The 22,628-nt window shown below is 40.7% G+C and overlaps 1 protein-coding gene across 1 annotated transcript in view; it reads left to right on the forward strand.

Annotated features, from left to right (window-relative positions):
• The first annotated feature begins 5,532 nt into the window (after window positions 1-5,532).
• The window catches only part of FBXO28 (F-box protein 28), a 28,385-nt gene continuing 11,289 nt past the window's right edge, over window positions 5,533-22,628 (forward strand). Inside the window, exon 1 of the mRNA XM_075925267.2 lies at window positions 5,533-6,071. Within this exon, the coding sequence (XP_075781382.1) occupies window positions 5,856-6,071 (216 nt within the window). The 5' untranslated portion in view covers window positions 5,533-5,855. The remainder of the gene's footprint in view (window positions 6,072-22,628) is intronic.

Genomic DNA, 22,628 nt, shown 5'->3' on the forward strand with positions numbered 1-22,628 from the left:
ATAAAAGGAAGGGATCTCAATTTAAACCAGAAATGACTAAAATACATCTTTGACTGGATCTATGAATAAATCTATGACTGGGTTTGGTACTTGCTTTTTAGGCAAAACAATGAATGATGCAATCTGAAGCTGATATTGCGTTATACATTATATGAATTGCATCATGTTATTCCTAGAAGTCATGGATGTTTTGCTGCATAATGGCAATGTTTTGCCATCAATTCCAGTTGGTCATGCAGTCCATATGAAGGAAACCTATGACAACATGAAACAACTTTTGAGGTGCATAAACTATGACCAACATCAGTGGCAGCTTTGTGGCGATTTGAAGGTTGTTGCTCTCTTGCTTGGTCTGCAGACTGGATACACAAAGTACTGCTGTTTTCTCTGCGAATGGGATAGTCGTGCAAGAGATTCCCATTACATCAAGATAGATTGGCCACTCCGACAGTCATTGGAGCCTGAGAGGGAAAAGTGTTCAGCATCCACTTGTTGAATCAAGGAAGATTTTGTTACCACCCTTAAACATCAAGCTGGGTCTGATGAAGAACTTTGTCAAGGCCATGGACAAAACACAAGCAGCTTTCAAGTACCTCCGTGGAAAATTTCCAAGGTTAAGTGAAGCTAAGATAAAGGAAGGTGTCTTTGTTGGTCCTCAGATTCGTGAACTTCTTCGAGATGATGCATTTGACCATGCACTGCGTGGCAAGGAAAAGACGGCAAGCCTTCCAGTTAGTGGCAATACATTTTCTCAGAAACAACAAGGCAGACAACTACAGGTTGTTGGTAGAAAACCTCCTCAAGGCATACAAAAGCCTTGGTTGCAACGTCACTAAAGATACATTTTCTGCACTCTCATCTAGATTTTTTTCCATCGAACTGCGGAGCAGTGAGCAACGAGCACGGCGAGCGATTTCATCAGGACATTGCAACAATGGAGAAACGCTATCAGGGCAAATGGAGCCCATCAATGCTTGCAGACTATTGCTGGACAGTGACAAGAGATGCTCCATTTAATGAATACAAGAGACAAGCCAAGAGACAAGCCGAGTAGATACTGAATAGGACTAAACTATGTACATAATAGTTTTTTGCCTTTTGTTTCATAATAAATTTTATTTATATAACCCTTTTGCTGATTTTTAAAGTGTTACATAAACAGGACAGGTGAAATATTATCATGTAAAGCAACCATAAACACATGAAAAGACCTAGATTTACAATTTATGATTAAAACTCTACTATCTACACAATATACATAGACATAAAATGTAAAACCTTAAATATCTTGGAAACAGTAGCCAATCAGTTGTTTTATTGTCATATTTGAATTCAGCACATCAAAATACATAATAAATAGCACATTTTATCTCTGAAGCAGATAACTTCTAAAAAATTGTAGACCAGTGTCCTTTGGGACTAGAGGAACCTTTTTTGACTTAGTGAAATTGATTTTCATAACCTCTCACCTGTATAAGGAGTGGCACTGGTGGTGGCACAGAAGAACTGCAGTGTATAAGATAATTGCTTGTATGACTTCTTGCTAGCCAATGTGGTGAATAAAAATGCTCTTTGAAACTGGTTTGGTATGTCTTATGCAGAGCTTGTGATGTGAGTGGCTCTCTTTCTAACCATTTCCCCCTGAATTAACTCTCTCAGCAGTGGCCCCAAAAACCCTCTATTACAGCTTGTTTAACATGGTCTTGGAAGAACTGCAGGTTTGGATCCTTAGTTAATATATTCTCTTGGTTAACTTACATGTTCTAACATTTTCATATTGCCATATCGTCCCAGTGTTCATAACCAAATGGTGTTCTATTTTGGCATCATATAACAGCAACCTACTACAAGATCAGGAATAGACTGTAATGACAGCCTGACATAGGAGATCTGATGCCAAACCAGAGTGTAACTCTGTTCTGGGTGGCTCATATCTGACTTTGGCAGATGCTTGATGGCCTGTCTTTTTCTTACACTTTGGCAACAAACAGCTCATCATAACAATAAAGCCTGATTCAACTGATGACCATCAAAGGCATTTCTTGTCTGTGCTTTTAGGGCCAAATCCTTTTCTTAAATATATTAATGTAAATTTAAAATAACATATTCAAGCCAAAGGAATTATTCAGGATTTACACATCATTGTAGCTGACAGAATAATTGGGTGTTTAATCAGGAAATCTTTTCCTGTTTTTGTGAATGTTTTTAAAAAAGAGGTGGAGATAAGCAAAAGCTAATTAAACTAATATCTTCCCATATTTCTTCTTCCTATTTCTGTAGATCCTGCTTCACTGCTTTTCTGAGTCAATGCCTTTCATTAACTGTACTTTACCCAGCATACTGTAAGCACTAAGTCTTTAAATTGTAAAGCCTTCAGGGCAGGGATTCTTTTTATTGGGGGGGGGGAGTGATTGTACAGTGTGTAGCATAAGAAGGCCTCAGTCTCAACTGCAGCCTTTGGGTATTAACATATTTACTATTAATTTTCTCTGATGCAGAACAGTATACACTGAACCCGTCTCTCCACACACCACACCAGTTACAGGCCTATCTGTAAGTGAACTTGAATGGTTCAAAGTTCTTCCAGTGGTGCTCTACACGGGACTGGATTTCACACCTTTATTCATAAAGGCATGTAGTTTTCCAAATTAACCATAAAGTATCCCCACAAATCCAATCCAGTTAATATGTAGCTTTATTTTTGGACTGTTCAGTACTTGAATGGCAGTAACTCGGATTTCCCAGGAACATCCAGGGTGATGTAGGAAGTGGCGTTCATGATTCTGCATATGTCACTTCTCCATTGAATCAGTAACTGACACTGTCTTGATCTTTCAGATGAGACATAAAAACAATATGGTTGTGTCTACACTGCACCCCTTTTCCGGAAAAGGGATGCAGATGAGACAAGTCGGAATCGCAAATGAAGCGGGGATTTACATCTCCGCCGCTCCATTTGCATGAACATGGCTGCCGCTTTTTTCCGGCTCGGGGCTTTGCCGGAAAAAAGCGCCAATCTAGACGGGGATCTTTCGGAAAATAAAGCCTTTTCCGAAAGGTCCCTTATTCCTGATTTTAAGAGGAATAAGGGACCTTTCGGAAAAGGCTTTATTTTCGGAAAGATCCCCGCCTAGATTGGCGCTTTTTTCCGGCAAAGCCCCGAGCCGGAAAAAAGCGGCAGCCATGTTCATGCAAATGGAGCGGGGGAGATGTAAATCCCCGCTTCATTTGCAATTCCAACTTGTCTCATCTGCATCCCTTTTCCAGAAAAGGGGTGCAGTGCAGACACAGCCTATCTGTAATTCTCAGTTGAGTAATTGTCACTTTGTGCCCTTTAAATGAAGTTCTTATCTGTGGTCATTAGGCAATTCCTATATGTCTGAAGTCCTGATGTTTTACTATTAACCCTCCTTAGAGGAGAGGACCCTTTTGACCATAAATCCAAAGAAAGGTGGGTTCCAGGAAGCCTCTTCCTCTACCTCATCTTGGAGGTTGAAGATTTCTAAGGTATAGGGTAGTAGTTTACATCAGTTTCTCAAATATCAATCTTAAACCACCTGGATTGTAGCAAAACAAAATTTGTTGAAAGAGAGAAAACACAACAGAATGAGCAAAAGAAACTGTTGGCATGATATGTCCAGCCTGACACTCAGAAGCTAATCAAAATCAGTTCAATCCACATTGATTTAGTTAAGAATTACAATCTTACATTTTTTAAAAAGAATACATTTTCTCCTCCCCTGGCTAGTGTTGGGATCCCTGTTTTGTTCTAGTCAGTCTAAGACTCAGTCTAGTCTCTGGGTGGGCAGCACATATCACTTCATTCCTAGAAATGGCTGAGCCATTTTTGCTGAAAATTTCCCAAAAAATTCAGTGATGTAGACAACCACCATTAACCTGGGGCTATTGCAAGATTGCTTCCAATGTCCCTGAATCTCTGCAAAAATCTAAATCAGTGATAGACCTAAAGATATAGAATATAAATCCTACACCATTTGCAACCACTGACTGCAAAATCTGCTGATCTATGCTTTGGCATGCACTAAAACCTTCATTACCTTACATAATGCTTCCAGGAGTTACTTCCTGGATAATGGGTTCCAGGATTTCTTACTATGGGCTCAAATGGTAAGCCATAATTAAGGCTATATTGTGGATCATCTACAGACAAGGATAATGTATGTTTTTCAAGATTAAACTCTGGACCATTTACAAATTGTACAGTCTAAAATATGCCACAAAAAAGAAAACATGAGAATGTGAATCAAAATTTAAGACTCAGCAGGAAGTCTGAGCTTTAACTCAGCAGACTAATTATCTACAAAACTCTATCTTAAAATAGGAATTTAATAGTGCAGATGATTAGTCAATTAAATTAAAAAATAAGCAACACTTATTGATTAATGCTATTGACTACCCGCATTTAAATGCAAAACTGCAGCTGGGGACCTATCCCTGCTTGCAGCTCTGCATTTAAAATATAGTAGGAGCCAGGCTGGCAGGCAGCCCAGCTCAGTCCTGGTCTGGGACCTACCCCCACTGCAGCTCTGCATTTAAAATGTAATAGGAGCAGGGAGGGCGGGAAGCCTGGCTCATGCCATGTCTAAGACCTACCCCCACTGTGGCTCTGCATTTAAAATGTATTAAGAGCCAGTAGCTGCAGAGCCGCAGCTGGGGTAGGTTCCAGACCCGGTACAAGATGGGATGCCTGCCCACCCAGCTCTTACTACATTTAAACTGCAGACCCTCGCTGACAATTTTCTGCGATTTGCAATTCTGTACTCCTTTCTCCATACATCTGAAGAAGTGGGCTGTGCCAACAAAAGCTCATAATACCATCTACATTTTTGTTAGTGTCTAAGGTGCTGCAGGACTACTCACTGTTTAAGCTTTTTTTTAGCAGTTAAGCAGTTAATTGGTAAACATCACTCTTACCAGGCGATGCTTACAGGATCCCAGTTAACTGGCAGGCCAGGGGCTGCTCCTGGCCAGCTGGACTCACTGTGGGCTGGATTCACTGCACCCTGCCGCACTGTGGGCGCTCCTGCCCGGATGGGCCCAAGCAGCACCCTGCCCATGGGATTCTGCAGTTAACCGATTAAACTTTACATTTAATGGGTTAACGGATTAAATGGGATTTTACATCCCTAATAAAAAGTGGTCACCCTTTTGTCTTCTGTGCCCACACAACACCATCTCCTATCTGTGATGGAGCAGCAGGAGGCTGGACGCCTCCACAGATATTCAGTCTTTCTCCAATCTCTGCAGGAGCACTTGTATCCAAAGTCTAAGCGCCCGCACGCGGGGCCGAGCTGAGCACCCTAGAGAGGGAAGACGGGCACTTTCATTAGCAGCGTGGGACAAGCTGGGGCGACACTGGAGCTCAATCAACTGTCCCCGCATCTCTTTCAACGGGGGGGGGGGGGGCAGCAGGGGAATTTCAGCCAGCAGAGGCGGGGTCTGAGGGACCCGTCCACACCCCTCCAGCTCTCTGCCTTAACTCCCGCGGGGCTGGGAGTTATCTGGGCCCAGCCCCCCTCTCCTCGCCACAGCCGGAGCGGGCAGCTCCCGGAGCGGCGCGCCGGGCGGGCGGGAAGTGTTGGCCGAGGGGCTCAGCTCGCCCACCTACGGCCGCCCCGGGCCGGCTGGGAACTGAGGCTAGTGCGGGGGGAGGGTTCCGGGCGACGCCTCCCCACAGGCCCATGCCGGCGGCAGGGTGAGCAGCACGACCCGGTGGGGAGGGGCTGCCCGGAACCCTCCCCACTCTACCCCCCGTTAGCGGCGCTCGGCGGGCGGAAGTGCTGTCGCAGGAAGTCCCCCTCCCCCAGCCGAGGAGGAGGGGGACAGGGCCCAAGATGGCGGCGGTGGCGGAGGAGCGGCTCCTGTCGGAGGGGGAAGGAGGCGCCGTGGGCTCGGCGCGCCTCTCCCCCCTCCCGGCCCCCCAGCCGCAAGGCGGCCCGGCGCCCTTGGAGCAGCTGCCTCAGAGCAACACGCTGGTGGGGCTGCCCATCGTGGCCATCGAAAGCATCCTCGGCTTCCTCTCCTACGACGAGACCAGCCAGCTCCGCCTGGTGAGGGGCCGGCGGCGCGGGCCTTCGCCGGGCGAGGGGGAGAGAAGGGGCGAGGGGCTGGGCTTTCAGCCTCGCCTGGTGCGGGGCCCGGGCGAGCGGGCAACGCAGGGGAAGGGGACTATCAAGCCAAGGGCCGGCCGAGCCCAGGGCCCTGCTGCTGGTGCCAGCAGAGTCCGTCACGTTTGTCGGTGCTGCGGGAGCGTTGGGGTGAAATAACCCGCCTACCTTTCGTTTGGTGCAATTACTGGGTCTTTCAGGAGGAGAACGAGGGGGGGGGGCAGAGGGGCCCTCTGGCCCCATGACTTGCGGCCCTCTGGCCCGAGCTCTCACTTCTGTGCTGGAGTTGTGGAAAAGCTAGGCAGTTGCCCCTCACGTTATATTCTGTTCAGTAACTTCTTAGCTGGGGGGATGCATTTGTCCCTTTTTTCTTGCCACACACCCCAAAGCCCAAACAAAAGCTTCTCTTTTAAGCCTTTTGATTCATTTGCCTCTTAGGGCACCCTACTTGTCTGCACCCCTGTTTTCTTACTGAATTGGTACATTCATCCCCTTTTATGTTTTTAGAAATGGTAACGTTTAATTCTAAGATTGTTCCTCATGTGTAAGATGCCTCTTGAGAGTTTAGTTTACTGAATCCGCATGACCACTTACTGTACCACATGTAAGTGTACATGATAGACACATCTTGTAAAGGAAGAACTATGTTGCAAAGAGCTTAGGCCGCTAAAAGACTTAGATACCTCAGTGTTGCAACACTTAACTTGCAGAAGAGCAGGAACAACACTACAATCCACAAAGCCTGGGTTAGGTACTTGGGCTGCTTGTAGAATGAATGGGGAGAGATAGGCACCTTACAATGAGATCCACAAAGCCAGCATGCTAGAGGAGGGGAGATGCCTAAAATAGCCAATGGGAGATGTTGACCAGAGGGGTGTGTGCTAAGCCCTGCCCCTCTTTTCAGAGATAGGTAGTTAAGTTCAGGCTACAGGGAACTGCTTAGCTCTGCTAACAACATGGTTAAGATAGTTGGTTGTGCTACCTGAATTCTATGTGTGGCTTGAAAGAAAATGACTGAGGGATGGGGAGAGGAGGACCTTCCTAATAACCTTTAGTCTAATGGTTAGGTCACTAACCCAGGATCTGTGAGACTCCTGATGCAAGTTTCCCCTACTCCTGCTAGAGGAGAAGAGATTTGCAAAGGGATCTACCACCTCTCAGATGAGTGGTCTAATCACTGACCTATAGTCATTTTAATTATTTCATGAATCCAATTAATATTTAATTATTCATTTGTTTTATTAAATTGGAACAACTTCAGTAGTAGAAATTGAGGAATATCCATGTCAAAATATTCCATAGCTTAGTAGTTAGGGTATTCATATGAGAGTTGTCAGATCCCAGCTCAAATAGACTTTTCTCCCTCAGGAGAGAAGGGACTTGAACTGGGGCTCTTCCACATTGTGTGAATACAATATTCACTAGGTTAAAGGTTTTAAGGAAGGTTCTTTCTTCTACCTGCTTGCCTGAGGGGCCCAATACGGTAGGTGTGCCCAGAAGTTGCCCCAGTTCAGGTCTTTGAGCATGACTTAAGCAGCTGAACATTTGTTTTTTCCCTGCTTGTGAATCATTCTGGGGCTTAGGCAGGAGATATGCATCTGGCAGTAGTGCTCAGATAGGCAGTAAGCACCTGGGTGCCTAGGATGACGCTGCAGTGCATGTGCCCAGATGGAAAAATTTAGGTGCTGAGTGATTTTTGGCATCTGCAGGGCTAGGTGGCAGTTGAATGGTAGTCCTGTGCATTGCAGTGGTGCCTCAAAACAGGACTTAGGTGCCTTTGTACCTTTGGCTCTGTGTTTGGGTACCTTGTGGATCATACTGTCTCGCATAGGCCAAGAGTTAAGTTGCAAAAAAAGTGCAGAGATGTAACTGAGATCAGTGTACATCATGCTTGTATCTAAATAGCGAGAGAGTATAACTCTGGATCCAGCCAATAAATTACTGTTAATAAATTTAGCGTGGATAATGAAGTAGAAGGATTAGGAAGCTTATGTAACCTTCACTAAATTTGTGTGCTATACTGTTTCTATTTTAAGACATGTAATTAGACTTGCTGTGTAACAAAATAAATATTAGAACTCTAATATTACAAACATGTTTCTGCCATACATTGGACTCTATCTTACAAAATCTGCCAGTATTCTGAAGTGTGTTTGTCTCTAATATTAAATTGAAACTTCTTCAGAAAGGGCTCCATTTTGTTTATATAGCACCAAGCATGCTGATAATCGGTAAGTATTTTTCTCCAGGATGAATTAAGTCTACCAGTCCTTTAAGGTGTGTGTGTTGTTTTGAAAGTAGGCTATATTTCACTGTTGCCCAACTATGAAGAAACCTGAGTAGCACCTTTGTATATATAGTACCACTTTGGCAGACTTCATTAATATGTCATCTTATTAAAGAATTATGATTAAAGTATAATCCTAGGAATTGTGGGATTCTGCTTCTAGTTCCACCACAGCCTTTGTATATGACATTGCCTGAATGATATGACCCCATTCTGCTTCTGTTTCCCTTGTAATATACTGATGATATTTACCCCATCTGTTTGTAAAGCTAAATGAATGTTTGTAAGCATGTTGATATTCTTGAATGAAAGCAAAGTGTTATGTTTACCTAAGTGAACTATTTTATGGTATTTGACTCCCTTTCTTAAGGGAAAATAGCATTTGTTTTCCTTTTCTGGGTTCAAAAATGCTAGGTATGCTAAGAAGTTGGTTGTTATGGAGGAAGGCTGCTATCACTAGAAGAGATGATGGAAGTCCTACTGGTGGGATGTTTAGAGTTACGCTGGATAAACCATTAAAAGATATGCTGTAGGGGACAATACTGCACTGGATGAAGGATGAACAAAACAGTTCAGTGGGTCTGTTCTATCTTGAATCTTTGATTCAATGAAAGCGAAAAATACTTTCCCCAAAGAAGTTCTTCACGAGGCATTTCTCTAATGAAATATGCAAAGGAGAATTATTCCAAGAAAAAGAAAATACATCTCTCTTCCAACCAGCTACTGACATCAAGAATCTCAGAGTAAACACTTCTGGCTTCTTCTCCTCCAGGAATGGAAATATATGATCATCATTATTTTTATCCGTCTAAGGCTATTTAAAGGGATCACTCAAAAATGAAAACATGTAATAAAATGTTTTCAAGTAGGAACAATGCTGAGTCCAGTAATAGGAATTATGCAGGGTTTCAGTGCTGTATGGAAGCGGTAGAGCCAATTCTAGACATGAGATTCCAATGTTTGTTGCATCTTTTTCCATAGTTCCCCAGAAATCTTGAGGAGTTCAAGTAGCAATCTGATTTAAACTCTTCAACAAATGCTCAAATGTAAGTTCAGAATAAGGTGGCTTTAAACAACAGCAGTAGACTTAGTAAAGGCTTACTTGTTCCTTACAGACTGTAATTAATAATGTAGCCAATTGTTTGACTACACTTGTGGTTTGTTATTAAGAATGTGTTAGAGACCAAATAACCAAACTGAGCCAAATTTATTGTCCAAAGACAAAACAATACAACCTGAAAAGCAGACAGACATGCCCTCCTTTCCTGAAGTAATTCTGTTCTTTTGATATGTTAATCTTATGCAGAAAATGTGCTTCAAAGATATACCCCCCCAAACCATTTGCATTTCAAAGACTGTTACATTTAAGTTAGAAAGTACTTAATACATCACCTAAGATCCAGCCCACTAGTTTGTACCTCTTTACTGTTCTGTATCTTTCTTATTTTTATTTTGCACTAGAAGATTTACCTGGTGTTGCTCTGATCCTTAACTCAAATAAGTTTTGTTTTTTCTTCATTTAAATCATTGTTGTAGGGTAGGGCTGGGAATGAGGGGTGCAGTATAAAACCTGCCCCAGGGAAAGAGGACTAGCTCAGCCTAGGGATGTGAATGATTAACTGGTTAACCTTAATATGTGAGGCTTACCAGTAAGGACTAGAGCAGCTCTCTGCCTGCCATGACAGGGGTCTGGTCCAGCCCTGCGGGGCCCACTACAGGCAGGGGATACTCTGTCCAGAGCAGCCCCTACTCCCCTGTTGCAGGCTGGGGCTGTTTTGGCCTGCTGGAGCAGTCCTTGTCCAGAGCTTGGGGGGGCACTCACCACTCCACCACGTCCCCCTTTAATCATTTATCTAGTTAAACAGGATTTTACATCCCCACCTCAAATCTGTCTCACCACAGCAGCTTGGGGTCAGGTGAGAAGCATCTCTCCATGGTCATTGCAGCTCCAGCAGGCCCAGCTGGGGGAAGGGTGCATGTCCCCAGGCCAGAGGAGCTCGAGGTGTTTTTGCCCCTTGTGCTCCCCAGCCAGAGTGAGGAATGGAGCAAACCGTGTACTTTCCCTTTGCTCCCTGACACAGGGGAACAGCCAGCAATGTTCCTGTATGAATTGGGGTGGGGAGAGCAGCAGCCTCCCCGCCATCCCTAAAGGATGCCTGGGGTGGGAGGCTTGGAGCTGGGGCAGTCCCGAAGGAGCAGGAGGGAGAGAAGTCATTCCTAAACTGCTCTTCTTCTGCCTGGTGATTTCGTCTCTTTTCATATGGTTTTATGAGAAGCAGTCCCATTCCAGGCACATCCCATTTTCCTGACACAACCAAACCCTTACCTTGCTTTAAGTTGTAAGAGGAAATTGTATACCGAATTTAGTGATCTTAACTCTTACCATATAGGAGGAGTTCTTGAACAGACAGACAAACTCTCAAATATATAGTAGACATAGACTTAATGAGGCCCTGCTATCTGAAGTTCTTCAAACTTGCTCAATCACAGAATCATTTACAGTACAAGGCTCTCCCTAACTGTCTTCAAAGATAATTTGAAGATGATCATAGTATCACATATGTGATTTGCCATGAGGACATGAATCAAGAAAGCAATTAAGTTAGTAGGCATGCATTGAGGATCCAGTGGTTAACACTAGGAATATTAGAGTATAACCATTTAACTGATAAGCTGATGCTTATTGATTAATGGTCTTGGTTACACTCAATTGGCTCCCAGGGAGACAGCTTTACTTTGGTTAATAAAAAATTAAAGGAGGGTAACAAAATTAATGCCAATTAGTATTGGTTCATGGAAGATAGATTCTGTCATATTAATTTGACTTTATTTTTTTCAAATTACAGGTTTGGTTGATAAAAGTATCAGTGTTGATGTAGTATACTTGACTTCTGTAAGGGGTTTGATTTGGTACTACCCAACACTTTGATTAAAATGTCAAACAATATAAAATTAACATGATGTGCATTAAATAGATTAAAAGGTGGCTAATGAACAGGTCTCAAGAGATATAAATAAGGAATTGTCTGTACTATGGAATAACTTTTTTATCAATTAACTAAAAAAAGCCCAAAATTGTCACTGAAAGTTTACAGCTGATGCAAAAATTTGTGGGAGTGATATATAATGAAGGTAACAGGTTGTTAATATAGAGAAATCAAGATGGCATGGTAAACAGGACTCAAGGAAACATTTGTTTTAATGAAGCCAAATGTAAATGTGTATATTTAGTAACAAAGCATGTAGGCCATTCTTATAGAGGATGGAGGACTCTATCCTGGGGAGCAGTGATTCTGAAAAGGATTTGAGCATCTTGTTGGATAATCAGCTGAACATCAGCTCTCATAGGCTAAAAGGCCTAATATGATTCTTGGGAGCATAATTAGGAATCTCAAGTAGGAGAAGACATGTTATTTTACCTCTGTATTTTTCACTGATGCAACCATGGGGAGAATACTGTGCCCAATTCTGATGGCCACAATTTAAGAAGGATGTTGATAAATTGGAGAGGTTTCAGAGAAGAGTGATAAGATCAATTAAAAGACTGGAAAAAATGGCTTGTAGTTAGGTTTGGAATAATTTGATTTTTTTATGATTTTGACAGATACCAGTTTTAAGCTTTTTATTTTTATCAGCTTAAATCAGGGTGGATACAAATTGATAACTTTTTAAAATCAAAATTGGATATGTTAATTTGGATTTTTATTTTTTAAAATCCTCAATAAAATATTAAATTTCTCATTTAAAAATAAGTTACAATTAAAAGATTCACAAACATGCTACAACTACACCGAGTCTCATAAAAATCAATTAATGGCATTAGACTATTCAGCTTAACTATCAATTCTTATTTCTTGAAAATTCTGAGCTTTCAATTTCTGTTTCTCAGCAGACTAAAAAGTACCATGTGCAAAGACAGACACAAGCTGGATAGGATTGTTTTTGTTCTGTGCTTATGTGGCAGTGAACCTTGGCCAAGCACGGCAGAGGAGTCAGTTAAGACATCATAAATACAAGAGACAATATATAGGAAGGGATGGAGGCAGCATAGAAAGGAACAATGGATTGGAATGGAAAGAAAAAGAAAGCATTGTTCAGCACACACAGCTTTCTGTATTCCCTCATACTTTAGCCACAGAAAAACTGACATGGCCTCTGGAAGTAAGGGACACCCTATCTGAGAATATTTTGAAGAAATTCATTGCCTGTGTAAAAAAGGGAAACATGTCAAGTGTAAGCAATTCAAGACGATAATGCAGGGTCTAGTTGTAAGAATGAAACATCATAAGGAAAATTGCTTATTGGGAGAAAATGATGTGGATGAAGATGTGGATATGGCTGAATGGATCACCTGCTTAGTTACTTAAATAATTCACTTCACAATTTATTATTCTTCAAGACTCTCTGTCCTTTTAGTATAAGTGTGATTTGACAAGTAAATTCCCAGGTTATTTCCTGTGTTGGATATTTTTAGGGGAAAAAAAAGTTTAGCTTAGCTAATCATCGTGGCTTGTTTAATTAGTTAACTAGGTTTAGAATCTATCACTCAACTATATAGTACAGAAAGCTGCATTGAGAAAAATCTAGAGTTGCCAGTTGCCACAAAGGGCTACCAGCCTCTTTCGAAAGAGGCTTTTTCGAAAGATACTTTCGAAAAAGCTTCTTTCGAAAAAGAGCATCTAGACTACAATCAGTACTTCGAAAGACAGCACCGAGGCAATCTGGATGCTCTCTTTCGAAAAAGCACAGTTTGCATTACATAGCGCTTTTTTTCAAAAGAGCACTTTCGAAAAAAGGCGTTATTCCTCGTGAAATGAGGAGTACCGCCGTTGAAAGAAAAGCCGCGTTCTTTCGATTTAATTTCAAAAGAACACAGCTGGGGCTCGTCTACACTGGCCCCTTTTCCGGAAGGGGCATGTAAATTTCACCTATCGTAGTAGGGAAATCCGCGGGGGATTTAAATATCCCCCGCGGCATTTAAATAAAAATGTCCGCCGCTTTTTTCCGGCTTTTAAAAAAGCCGGAAAAGAGCGTCTACACTGGCCCCGATCCTCCAGAAAAAGCGCCCTTTTCCGGAGGCTCTTGTAGGAATAAGAGCCTCCGGAAAAGGGCGCTTTTTCCGGAGGATCGGGGCCAGTGTAGACGCTCTTTTCCGGCTTTTTTAAAAGCCGGAAAAAAGCGGCGGACATTTTTATTTAAATGCCGCGGGGGATATTTAAATCCTCCGCGGATTTCCCTACTACGATAGGTGAAATTTACATGCCCCTTCCGGAAAAGGGGCCAGTGTAGACGTAGCCCTGTAGTCTAGATGCAGGTGAAGTTTTTTCGAAAAAAGGCTACTTTTTTCGAAAAACCCTGCAGTCTAGACACAGCCTAAGTGCTGTTTTTGTATTTTATATTACATACCTGTCCCTTATTTTGGAACATCATGGCCACAGACCATAATGGTGATGCCATAAGTCTTTCCCCTATTTTACTTCAGCATAACTCAGCTTTTCCAAGGGAACCCCACTCTATATTTGTTTTCTCAAACATAAATGCCAAGGAGTTCTCCAAAATTAAGTGTGCACTAAGCACGGTCAGTCTTAGCTTTTTTGGTAACTTGATTTAAATAAATTTTGTTTGTGATTTAAATTTCCTTGATTTAAATCAATCCACCCTAGCTTAAATGTTCACAGTTGTGCACAGTTACAAATTTCAAAGCTTTTAAAACTTTTATCCATTTAAATTGACAGTTGTGGGAAATTATGAGAGGGTTCAGACTTCCGACAATTTAATGACAGTAGACATAAATTCAAAGAAAAATTAAAGCTTTATATCTCATAAAGCACATTGTCAGCATTACATGTCAAAATATACAAAATCAAACTCTTAAATTCTCAGATTTTATTTTACTTTTCTGACTGGAAATTTCATTTATTATCAGTGAAAATACTTTATCATTGGTTTGTGTATGTATTGACAGCTACCAATAAAGAAATCTAATCCTTCCAAGTGTGTTCATAGATTAAAGAAACTCAATCTATTTAATTGAGCAAGGAAGGTTAAGGATTGGCATTGTTACAGTCTATAAGTACCTACATGAAGAATAAATATTTAATAATGGGTCTTTCAAAGAAAGATTTAAACAATGGCTCATGTGAATTCCTCTGGGCCATACAAGTTGTGCGTGTGTATTTTTACTCTCTCTCTCTCTCTCTCCACTAATTGTGGCCCACACAATGGCAAATTGGTAGAGAACCACTGGTACTATAAGGTGATCCAATGACTAGAAATAGAACCTAGACAAACTGGAAATAAGGTATGCATTTAACAGCAAAAATAACAGCAAAAATAATTACCTGTTGGAACACTTTACCCAGGGTTATGGTGAATTCTTTCTTACTGGCCATTTTAAAATCAAGATTGAATGTTTTTCTAGATCTGCTCTAGGGATTATTTTGGGAAATTTCTGTACCATGTATTGTACTGGAAGTCAGACTAGATGAGCAGAATGGTCCCTCTGGCCTTGGAATCTATGAATTGACATGGAAAGTTGGGCTTGCTTACACAGATCACTTGGGTCCCTTTTTTTATCCCTGGATTCCACCATTCTGTAGGGTACGTATGTTCTAATTTCAGTTATTTTTTTATGTCTATGTATCGCCCCAGTGGACTGATCCAATCAGATTTTTCTCAGGTGAAATACATTGGAGCTAAGCCTGAAAACAGGAGGTAGACCGAGAGGAAAGGAGGGGTAGGGCGGGTACAACACTCTCAAATCTCTGTAATACAACGAAGAAGATAGTTCTAGGAATCCAAAAGGAGCATAGTCTGCCTTGAGAGCCATAAAGCTTGTAGTTCTGTCATTAAAGGAACATCACCTGTTTGTGATGTCTGTCATCAGGCAAGATGGAGATCATCTTGCTGCACCAGGAAAACATTGACTGTGCTTCATTGGGCATAATGCCATCTGCGATCCTTCAAATTACTGTGTATAAAGTGAGTCCTAAATCAAGCAGGCTACTGGTTAAGCAGGGAAATGGATATAAACGAGTGACATCTTAAATAGGTATTCAGAAATACAATTAATCAACTAAGGAATCTCATGTTTGCTCTATTTGCACTAGGGATGTTAAATTTAGATTAATTAACTAATCGAACAGTTGATGGGATTTCCATCAACTGTTCGATTAGTCTATAAGGGTGCCTCCCCCTTCGAACTGTAGCAAGAGCCCAGTAGGGGACTGGCCTCACACTCCCTGCAGTGCCTCAGCCTTTGAAATGTACAAGAGCCCCACCAAAAGGAAGCCCTATAGGGAGTGCAAGACCAGCAGGGGAGCCATTTCCCACTGTGCCTCTACCTCCTCTGCCTCACACAGAGGTAAGCTGGCTCCCCCCAGCACCGGTTCCTACTCCCCGACTTGCTCCCTTTCTCTAATAGAGGCAGCAAGTGGGGGAGGCAACTAGTTGCATCAGTAGTCGACTATCTGATAAGCTTATGTATATCAGATAATCAGCTAGTCACGTAAATACCTAATTTGCACAAAGCCATAATATCAAAGAATCTAAGTTTTGCTCCAGACAAATGAATCTAGGGAAAAATGGTAGGTAGCCATCTGACCTTCAGATGAAGGACACTTGAGAGGGTCTGATGTACGTATTTCCTTTCCTCCCATATTCATCATTAGCTCTTGTGATTTTGATTGAAGTTCCACCCTGCTGGTCAAGCATTTTGAAAAGTTCTGGTAATCCTAGTGGCTAGGAAACTTACACATCTTCCATCTTGTTCTCATGTTTCATTGTTTCTGCAACAACTCTGATTGAAAAAGACAGGATGAAAAGGAAGGGATATTCTGAGAAGGTAATCAATATCCTGATGGCGTTCAGAAAGCATTTCAGTAATGTTCTGAATATATCAGTGTTTTATTTTTACTTAGACTCCACTTTTCTTTCTATGAACATTTTGTATGGGAGGCAGTATTGTATAGTGGATAGAACACAGAACTTCGATTTTATTCCTCGCTCTTCCACTGGCCTGCTGGATTACCTTAACCAAGTTGCTGCACCCCTTCCTCAGTTTCCTTCTCTGTTCATATTAAGTGAATAAAATGATCCCCTTTTAAAAGCAGTTATATAGCAGTTAACAGCATATGTCTAAGAGCTTGGTATTACTATTCTGAAAGCTGAACTCAGAAGAGGTATTCTAGCCCTGAAATTTGGGAAGTCGATACCTGGAATCTGAAGAATGGCAATTTTTGGTGAGAGATCCTCTATTTGAACTTGCTCCTTTTGTTGGCCTTCAAGGGTCTAGTTTGTTGGCCTTTGAGCCATAGTGATGGCCCTTCTCATTACTTAGGTTATTGTCTGTGGTGGGTTTTATGTGTAATGGGACATCCTTGTCTGAAGGACTGGGTAGAGATATGGCTATAGATAAGGTGGCTGTAAGTTATTTTCTGAATGAGTTTTTGGATGGATTTGTTGCTGTCAGCTGTAGGCAATATGTTAGATTGTGATTTTTTTAAAATATTTTATCTAAATCTATATCTATGTATATATTCATGGACGTAGAGGCTTGGATAATGAGACACTTCTTTACTCAATGGAAAAATAAATTTCTACATCTTAGTTTTCTACACAGCTGTCTAATCCTGGAAATGAGCTCCACTTCAACGTATTGCCACAGTAAGCGGGGTTGCGGTGAATAATCCAGGACTGATCTCCACATGTACTCACTTTACTTGAAGGTTGTCATGAACTCTGGCACTTACAACCAACTTCATGTTTTGCAGCTTGTACAGCATGCTTCCATTTTGGCATCCAAAATATAAAAAGAAGAAAAAATTCAAGCTGTATGCTAGAGCTTTAATATTTCATAACTAAGAATTTGGCTGTTCTATGGCTGTAGAACTTAAAATCAGACCCTGATGGTTTTTATAACAAGATGGTTCAAATAATCTGAAACAGAAGCTTTTTAAAGTATAAGTATGCTCCAATCTGTGTTGCCAAAATTACCAGTCTTCTGAGGTGGGACATGCAGTGTATCTAAATATTTTGCATACTTTCTCTCTCATATGATCTCACTGCTTGTCACATCTCTCTAGGGAGGATTAGTGTACATAAGCCATGCTACAAAGGAAAAGCGGCTAAATCTGTGAGACTTCATCAGTCATTTCAGTCATTCTACAGCTCTAAGTGAAAACACTTTTCAGTTTTATAAAATTTTCACAATTGCTCTGCATGTGGTGCCTTCTTTCTAGGAGTTTCAGTTCTTCAATTTCATTCAATTTTTTTTAAAGAACTTTATAGTGCTCGGTTTGGTGCATGGAATAGATTTGACAGGTTTGAGGTCTGCCACAGACTTAAAATAGTAGGAAAATCCTCTAGTGAGGCTTGGTGAACATGATAATTATGAACAGATTAAATTTATTTTTTACCTAAAAGTATGGTGGTTTGTCCATTAAAATAATTTGTATTCAGAAACTTTCTTGAGGAAACAGCATAGACTATTTCAAACATAGTAATACTATTTTACTTGCCATTGCCAGAAGAAAACCCTTCAGTTTAAGACTAATATTCCTATAATGTTTCTCAAAAGTGGTTCTTGAAAATAATTCCTGGTCACATCTAACAAAGTAGCAACTGGTAAAGTGAAGGATTTTTTTTACTAATGTATTTGTGGAAATGTAAATTTTCAGTTTTGCAATATAGCAGAAATTGTGTTTACATGAAGGAGGATAGGTGGTATCAAGTGAATGGATTAAAAAATTCTTTATTGTATTTGACAGTCATGATTGGTTTGCATTCATATTCAAATTTGTGATAATTGGAACAACCCAAACTAAGTAATATACAGGAATTAAGTTTACCAACGCTGATTTTTTTTCTTTAAATAGCTTTTGAGGCCTACCATCTGGGTGAGAGAGCCAAACATACTAGACATTTTTTTTATATACCACTAGATGTCAGTATAATTTTGATTCTGAATATCCTCTTATATTTGCAATGAATCTGGTCACAAACATTATAGTAAGATTATTTCTTTGTCTATTGTACTTTTTTTATTAAAAAGTGACAAACTTTACAGTATATTTACAAAAAGGGATTTTTCTAGCATACAAGCTTTTGTCATGTATGGTAGGAATGTAAAATCCTGTTTAATTTACTACCTGGTTAAACATATTGGCTAACTGGTTAACTGATTAAAGGGGGAGTGAGTGGAGGAGCCACTGGAGTGCCCTGTCCCTTTCTCCCGCCTCCTTCCTCCGCCCCCTGCAGGCAGGGGCTGCATCTCAGAGCAGCTCCTGCCTAAAGGATGCCAACCCCCACTGGTTAACCAGTTAAACTTTCACATCCCTAATGTATAGTAACAAAAGGACTGAAACTTCTTATATTTGAAACTAGAATTCTTTAGGTATTTCATTAGCTGTATCAGGAGTAAAATGTAAATTCCCAGTTAAAAAGTTAAACGCTATTTTTAACCAGTTAACATTGGAGCAGTCCCCTCCCTGTGACACAGTGGGGTCAGCTGGGATGGAGCAGTCCTCCGCCCGCAAGGGGTACCTCTCGAGCATTCGTCCCTCCCTAATCCCATCCAGCCAAAAACTGTTAACCATGTAACTACTAGGATTTTTAGTTACTTTTTAAAAACCCTTTCTACATCCCTATTGTTGAATCCCATTTGAACAAAATGAAACACAAGTCTTTGGCTTCTGCAGTTTCATACAATAGGTGCTCAAAGCTTGTTAATTAGAGGGCTTCTTCTAGTGAAAATACCAAATAAGTAGCATTGAGAATGACAAACCAGTAAATTCAATGTGGATATTGATGTTTTGACCTTAAGAATTAAATATATTGGGGGAAACAGTTTAATTAATCCTAGTTTTATGTTCTGACTATCTTTGCTACCCACTGTGGGGACTTTCAGCACATATATTTTAACTTCTCTTTAAAAACCAACACTATTTCACACACTTTTTTTCTTCTGTAATGTGCGTCCATTAGAGATTGAACTTATATTGCTGATGATTAATTTTCAGACATCTAGCAAATTGAACTAAGAACTTTCAGAGAGGAGCAATTCGTTTTTAAATTTTTCTTTTTTAAGTTTGCTTTCTAGAATAGTGGAGGACATTCAACATATACTTGTAGTCTTAAAGGAATCTCTGCTTCCCATTTGTAGTCAACCTTCGAAGGGACAATATCAACTACATATAACATGAAAACATGACTGGCTAATATGCCAGTTGTAATTTGTAGACTGGCTATTCAGTTTATAAATATCTTATTAAATATATTTTAAAATCTTCAGCATGTTGGCTTTCTATTTTGTGCTAAGACCTAAACTTGGTATTCTGTGATCTTTGTAAATAAAGAACCTGAGAAACGTAGAAATGTATTTTGACTAAAGAATGTTGCTTAAGCTTTTAAGGAAGCGTTATTGAAACTGGTCAGTTTAAAGTATACAGAAATGTATCTGAGATGCTTTAATTCTGCATCTCATGGCTTTTGTCATAACATTTTCTATATCTGTTTTTTTATTTCAATTTTTGACTTATAGGTCTTTGGCATTTTTTGAGAGATTAAAATATTTGTGATCTATCAGCACCTCTCTGCAGATTATGTTCAGCCCCACATACTCATAGGTGTAGTTACCATTGAAATCAATAGGAATTGTTCTCGCTTACGCTGGGACAAAATTTGGCCCAGTGATATTTTTTTGCATAAAGCCACAAGATGATAGTGGCATCTTAACTCCTTAAGGAATATCCATATAATGGGAGATGCCATCCCTGGGCTTTCTCAGGCATCCATTTCACTGTGTTGTAGCCTGATCTGTAGATTTTGTATTGATTACTTAATTCATGGGATAATTAAATTGTTCAGAGACACAAATATATTTGACTGACATTTGCAAAAATGGAATTACCATTGATGTCTTATAGGGACACGTGATTGTTGGTTAAATCCTAATTCTAATAATTGAAAATATGTGGCACCGTAAAAAATTGTTTTCCTATTTTTATTCATGCCTTTGTGGGGGAAAAAAAAGTTTTTGCAATAAGAGCTTAACAAAATAAAAACAAGCTACCGGTTGGACCTCCTTAGTCTGGCATCCTCAGGACCTGACCATTCCTGGATGAGGGATTTTGCCTAAAGATGTTAAGGACTAATCGACTATCCCGATAAGCAAAAGCTTATCGGATAGTCAGTTGACTAGTCGATCCCTGTCCTCCTTGCTGTCTTCTCTCCCTCCTCCCTCCCGGCTACTGCCCCTCTCCCACCACTTGACTGGCATTACACGGCACCATCCCCACTGCCCTACTGGTACCCTCTGCCTTCCCTGCTAAGCCAGGCAGCCCAGCTGGTATGTACCGGGCTCCCAGTCCGGCCAAGCATCTACACACTCATGTGCCAGATTGCCAGTTTCGCCGGGCAGTCCCACTGCAGGGAGGCCAGCTGCCAGCCTTCCACTGGGACTCTTTGGTCCTGGAACATCTGTGGTCCTTCCAGTTCCTGTTTACAGAGGCTCAACCTGTAGTCACGTGGCATAAAATACATAACCAACAAACAAATATACTATCAATAGATTAAACATTGCTGCTTTTAGAGCAAGACCGTGAAAACTAAGAGTTCAAAATCATTAATTGTTCTAGCTTTGCACCTTGGGTTGCCTATAAAATAAGCTTAATGATTTAGTCAGGAGCCAAAAATGTTTTCCTTGAGTCTTTAAACACTAGATTAAAACACAAATTAGTTAAGAAGAAAAATATTACCACATGATTTATGTAGGAAATATAAAGGGAAAATTGCAATTAAAAAAAGTTGAACATTTATTTCAATGAATTGGCACCTATAATAATAACCATGATTTATAATGTGGGTAGCACACTGCTACATTTTGCTTGTTAGAGGCTTCAATACTTCTTGAATAATTCCTGTGTAAAGTAGAAGTATTATACATTGATGGTGTCCTATACCTTGTTGGGTAAAGCTGGAATTGTAACTAATTTGATACCTATTTTTGGAATAATAATGCACAACCAATTAGTTAAAAGAGTAATATATTAATTAATAACTGTGTGACTAAATTATTCAACTAAATAATGTAACAAACAATAAATGTACTTAATGCTTGAATTATATTTAAGGGTGTTTGTTACTCTCACTCCTTTTCCTACTCCCAGCCCTACAGGTTAGAGGTGTAGTAAGCAGCATTTGCTTTACCTTGTACTTGTTAGACATAGCTTTATCCAAAAGGGTGCTGAAGCTTGTAACTAGAAATTTCATAGGTCTCTAATTTTAATATTCTGCTAGATCCAGGTTAGAAGCAATTTCCTTTGCCTGCTTTTTTTCCCCCAGAAGCACTTCTCCTTCAACTTCTACAGCAACATGTTAGCTGCTGGTAGCTTTGTTTCTGGGGATTAGTTATAAATTAAAAAGGCACAGAGATAGTAGACCTGGCATACTATGGGCTATAAATGTATAATTACAGTCTCCAAGACATGGGTAAGCACATACTGGCCCATGGGCCTGATCCGATCTGCCAGGATAAGTGTCTGGCAGGCTGTCACCACTATTTTTACCTGCACCACCACAGGTATGGGTGACTGCTGCTTCTGTTGGCAGTGGATTGTTGTTCCCAGTCAATGGGAGTTGCAGGAAGCTGTGCAGACTGGAACACTGCGTTCCACAGCTCCCATTGGCATGGAATGACAATCTCTGGCCAATGTGAGCTGCAGTTGCCAGTACCTGAAAGAGACACAGATAAATATAGAGGTGGTGGCCAACCAGGGACTAGCCCTGGTGAACTGCCACTGTTTTATTGTGCACACCGGCTCTAAGGCTGGGGAGGGGAAACTTAAGTTTTTGGTAATTTCTTTTTAAGTGGAGGATTTTTCCCTTATGTATTTAATACCTTTTGTTCCAGCATTCCCTTATTACTGTTTTATTCAGTCTCCTGGATTTTTAACAACCTGCTTTAGTGGAAGTTGGAATTACACTTATAACTATGCTTACATGGTCTTGTTGCTTCACATTTCTCATTTGAATAATTATCCTGACAGGCAGTAAAAGACTGTAATACTTGTAACATAGCTTTCTGTACTTCCCCCAACTGTTGGATTAATCATATCACTTATTAAACTAGGGATGTGAAAAGTTAACTGGTGCTTACTAGTTTTGTTTAATCGATGGGGGCTGGAGCATCTCTCTGCCCGCCACAGAGGGTGAAC

Source organism: Pelodiscus sinensis, chromosome 3 (assembly GCF_052426305.1).
Source record: "Pelodiscus sinensis isolate ZL-2025 chromosome 3, ASM5242630v1, whole genome shotgun sequence".
Taxonomy (NCBI): domain Eukaryota; kingdom Metazoa; phylum Chordata; order Testudines; family Trionychidae; genus Pelodiscus; species Pelodiscus sinensis.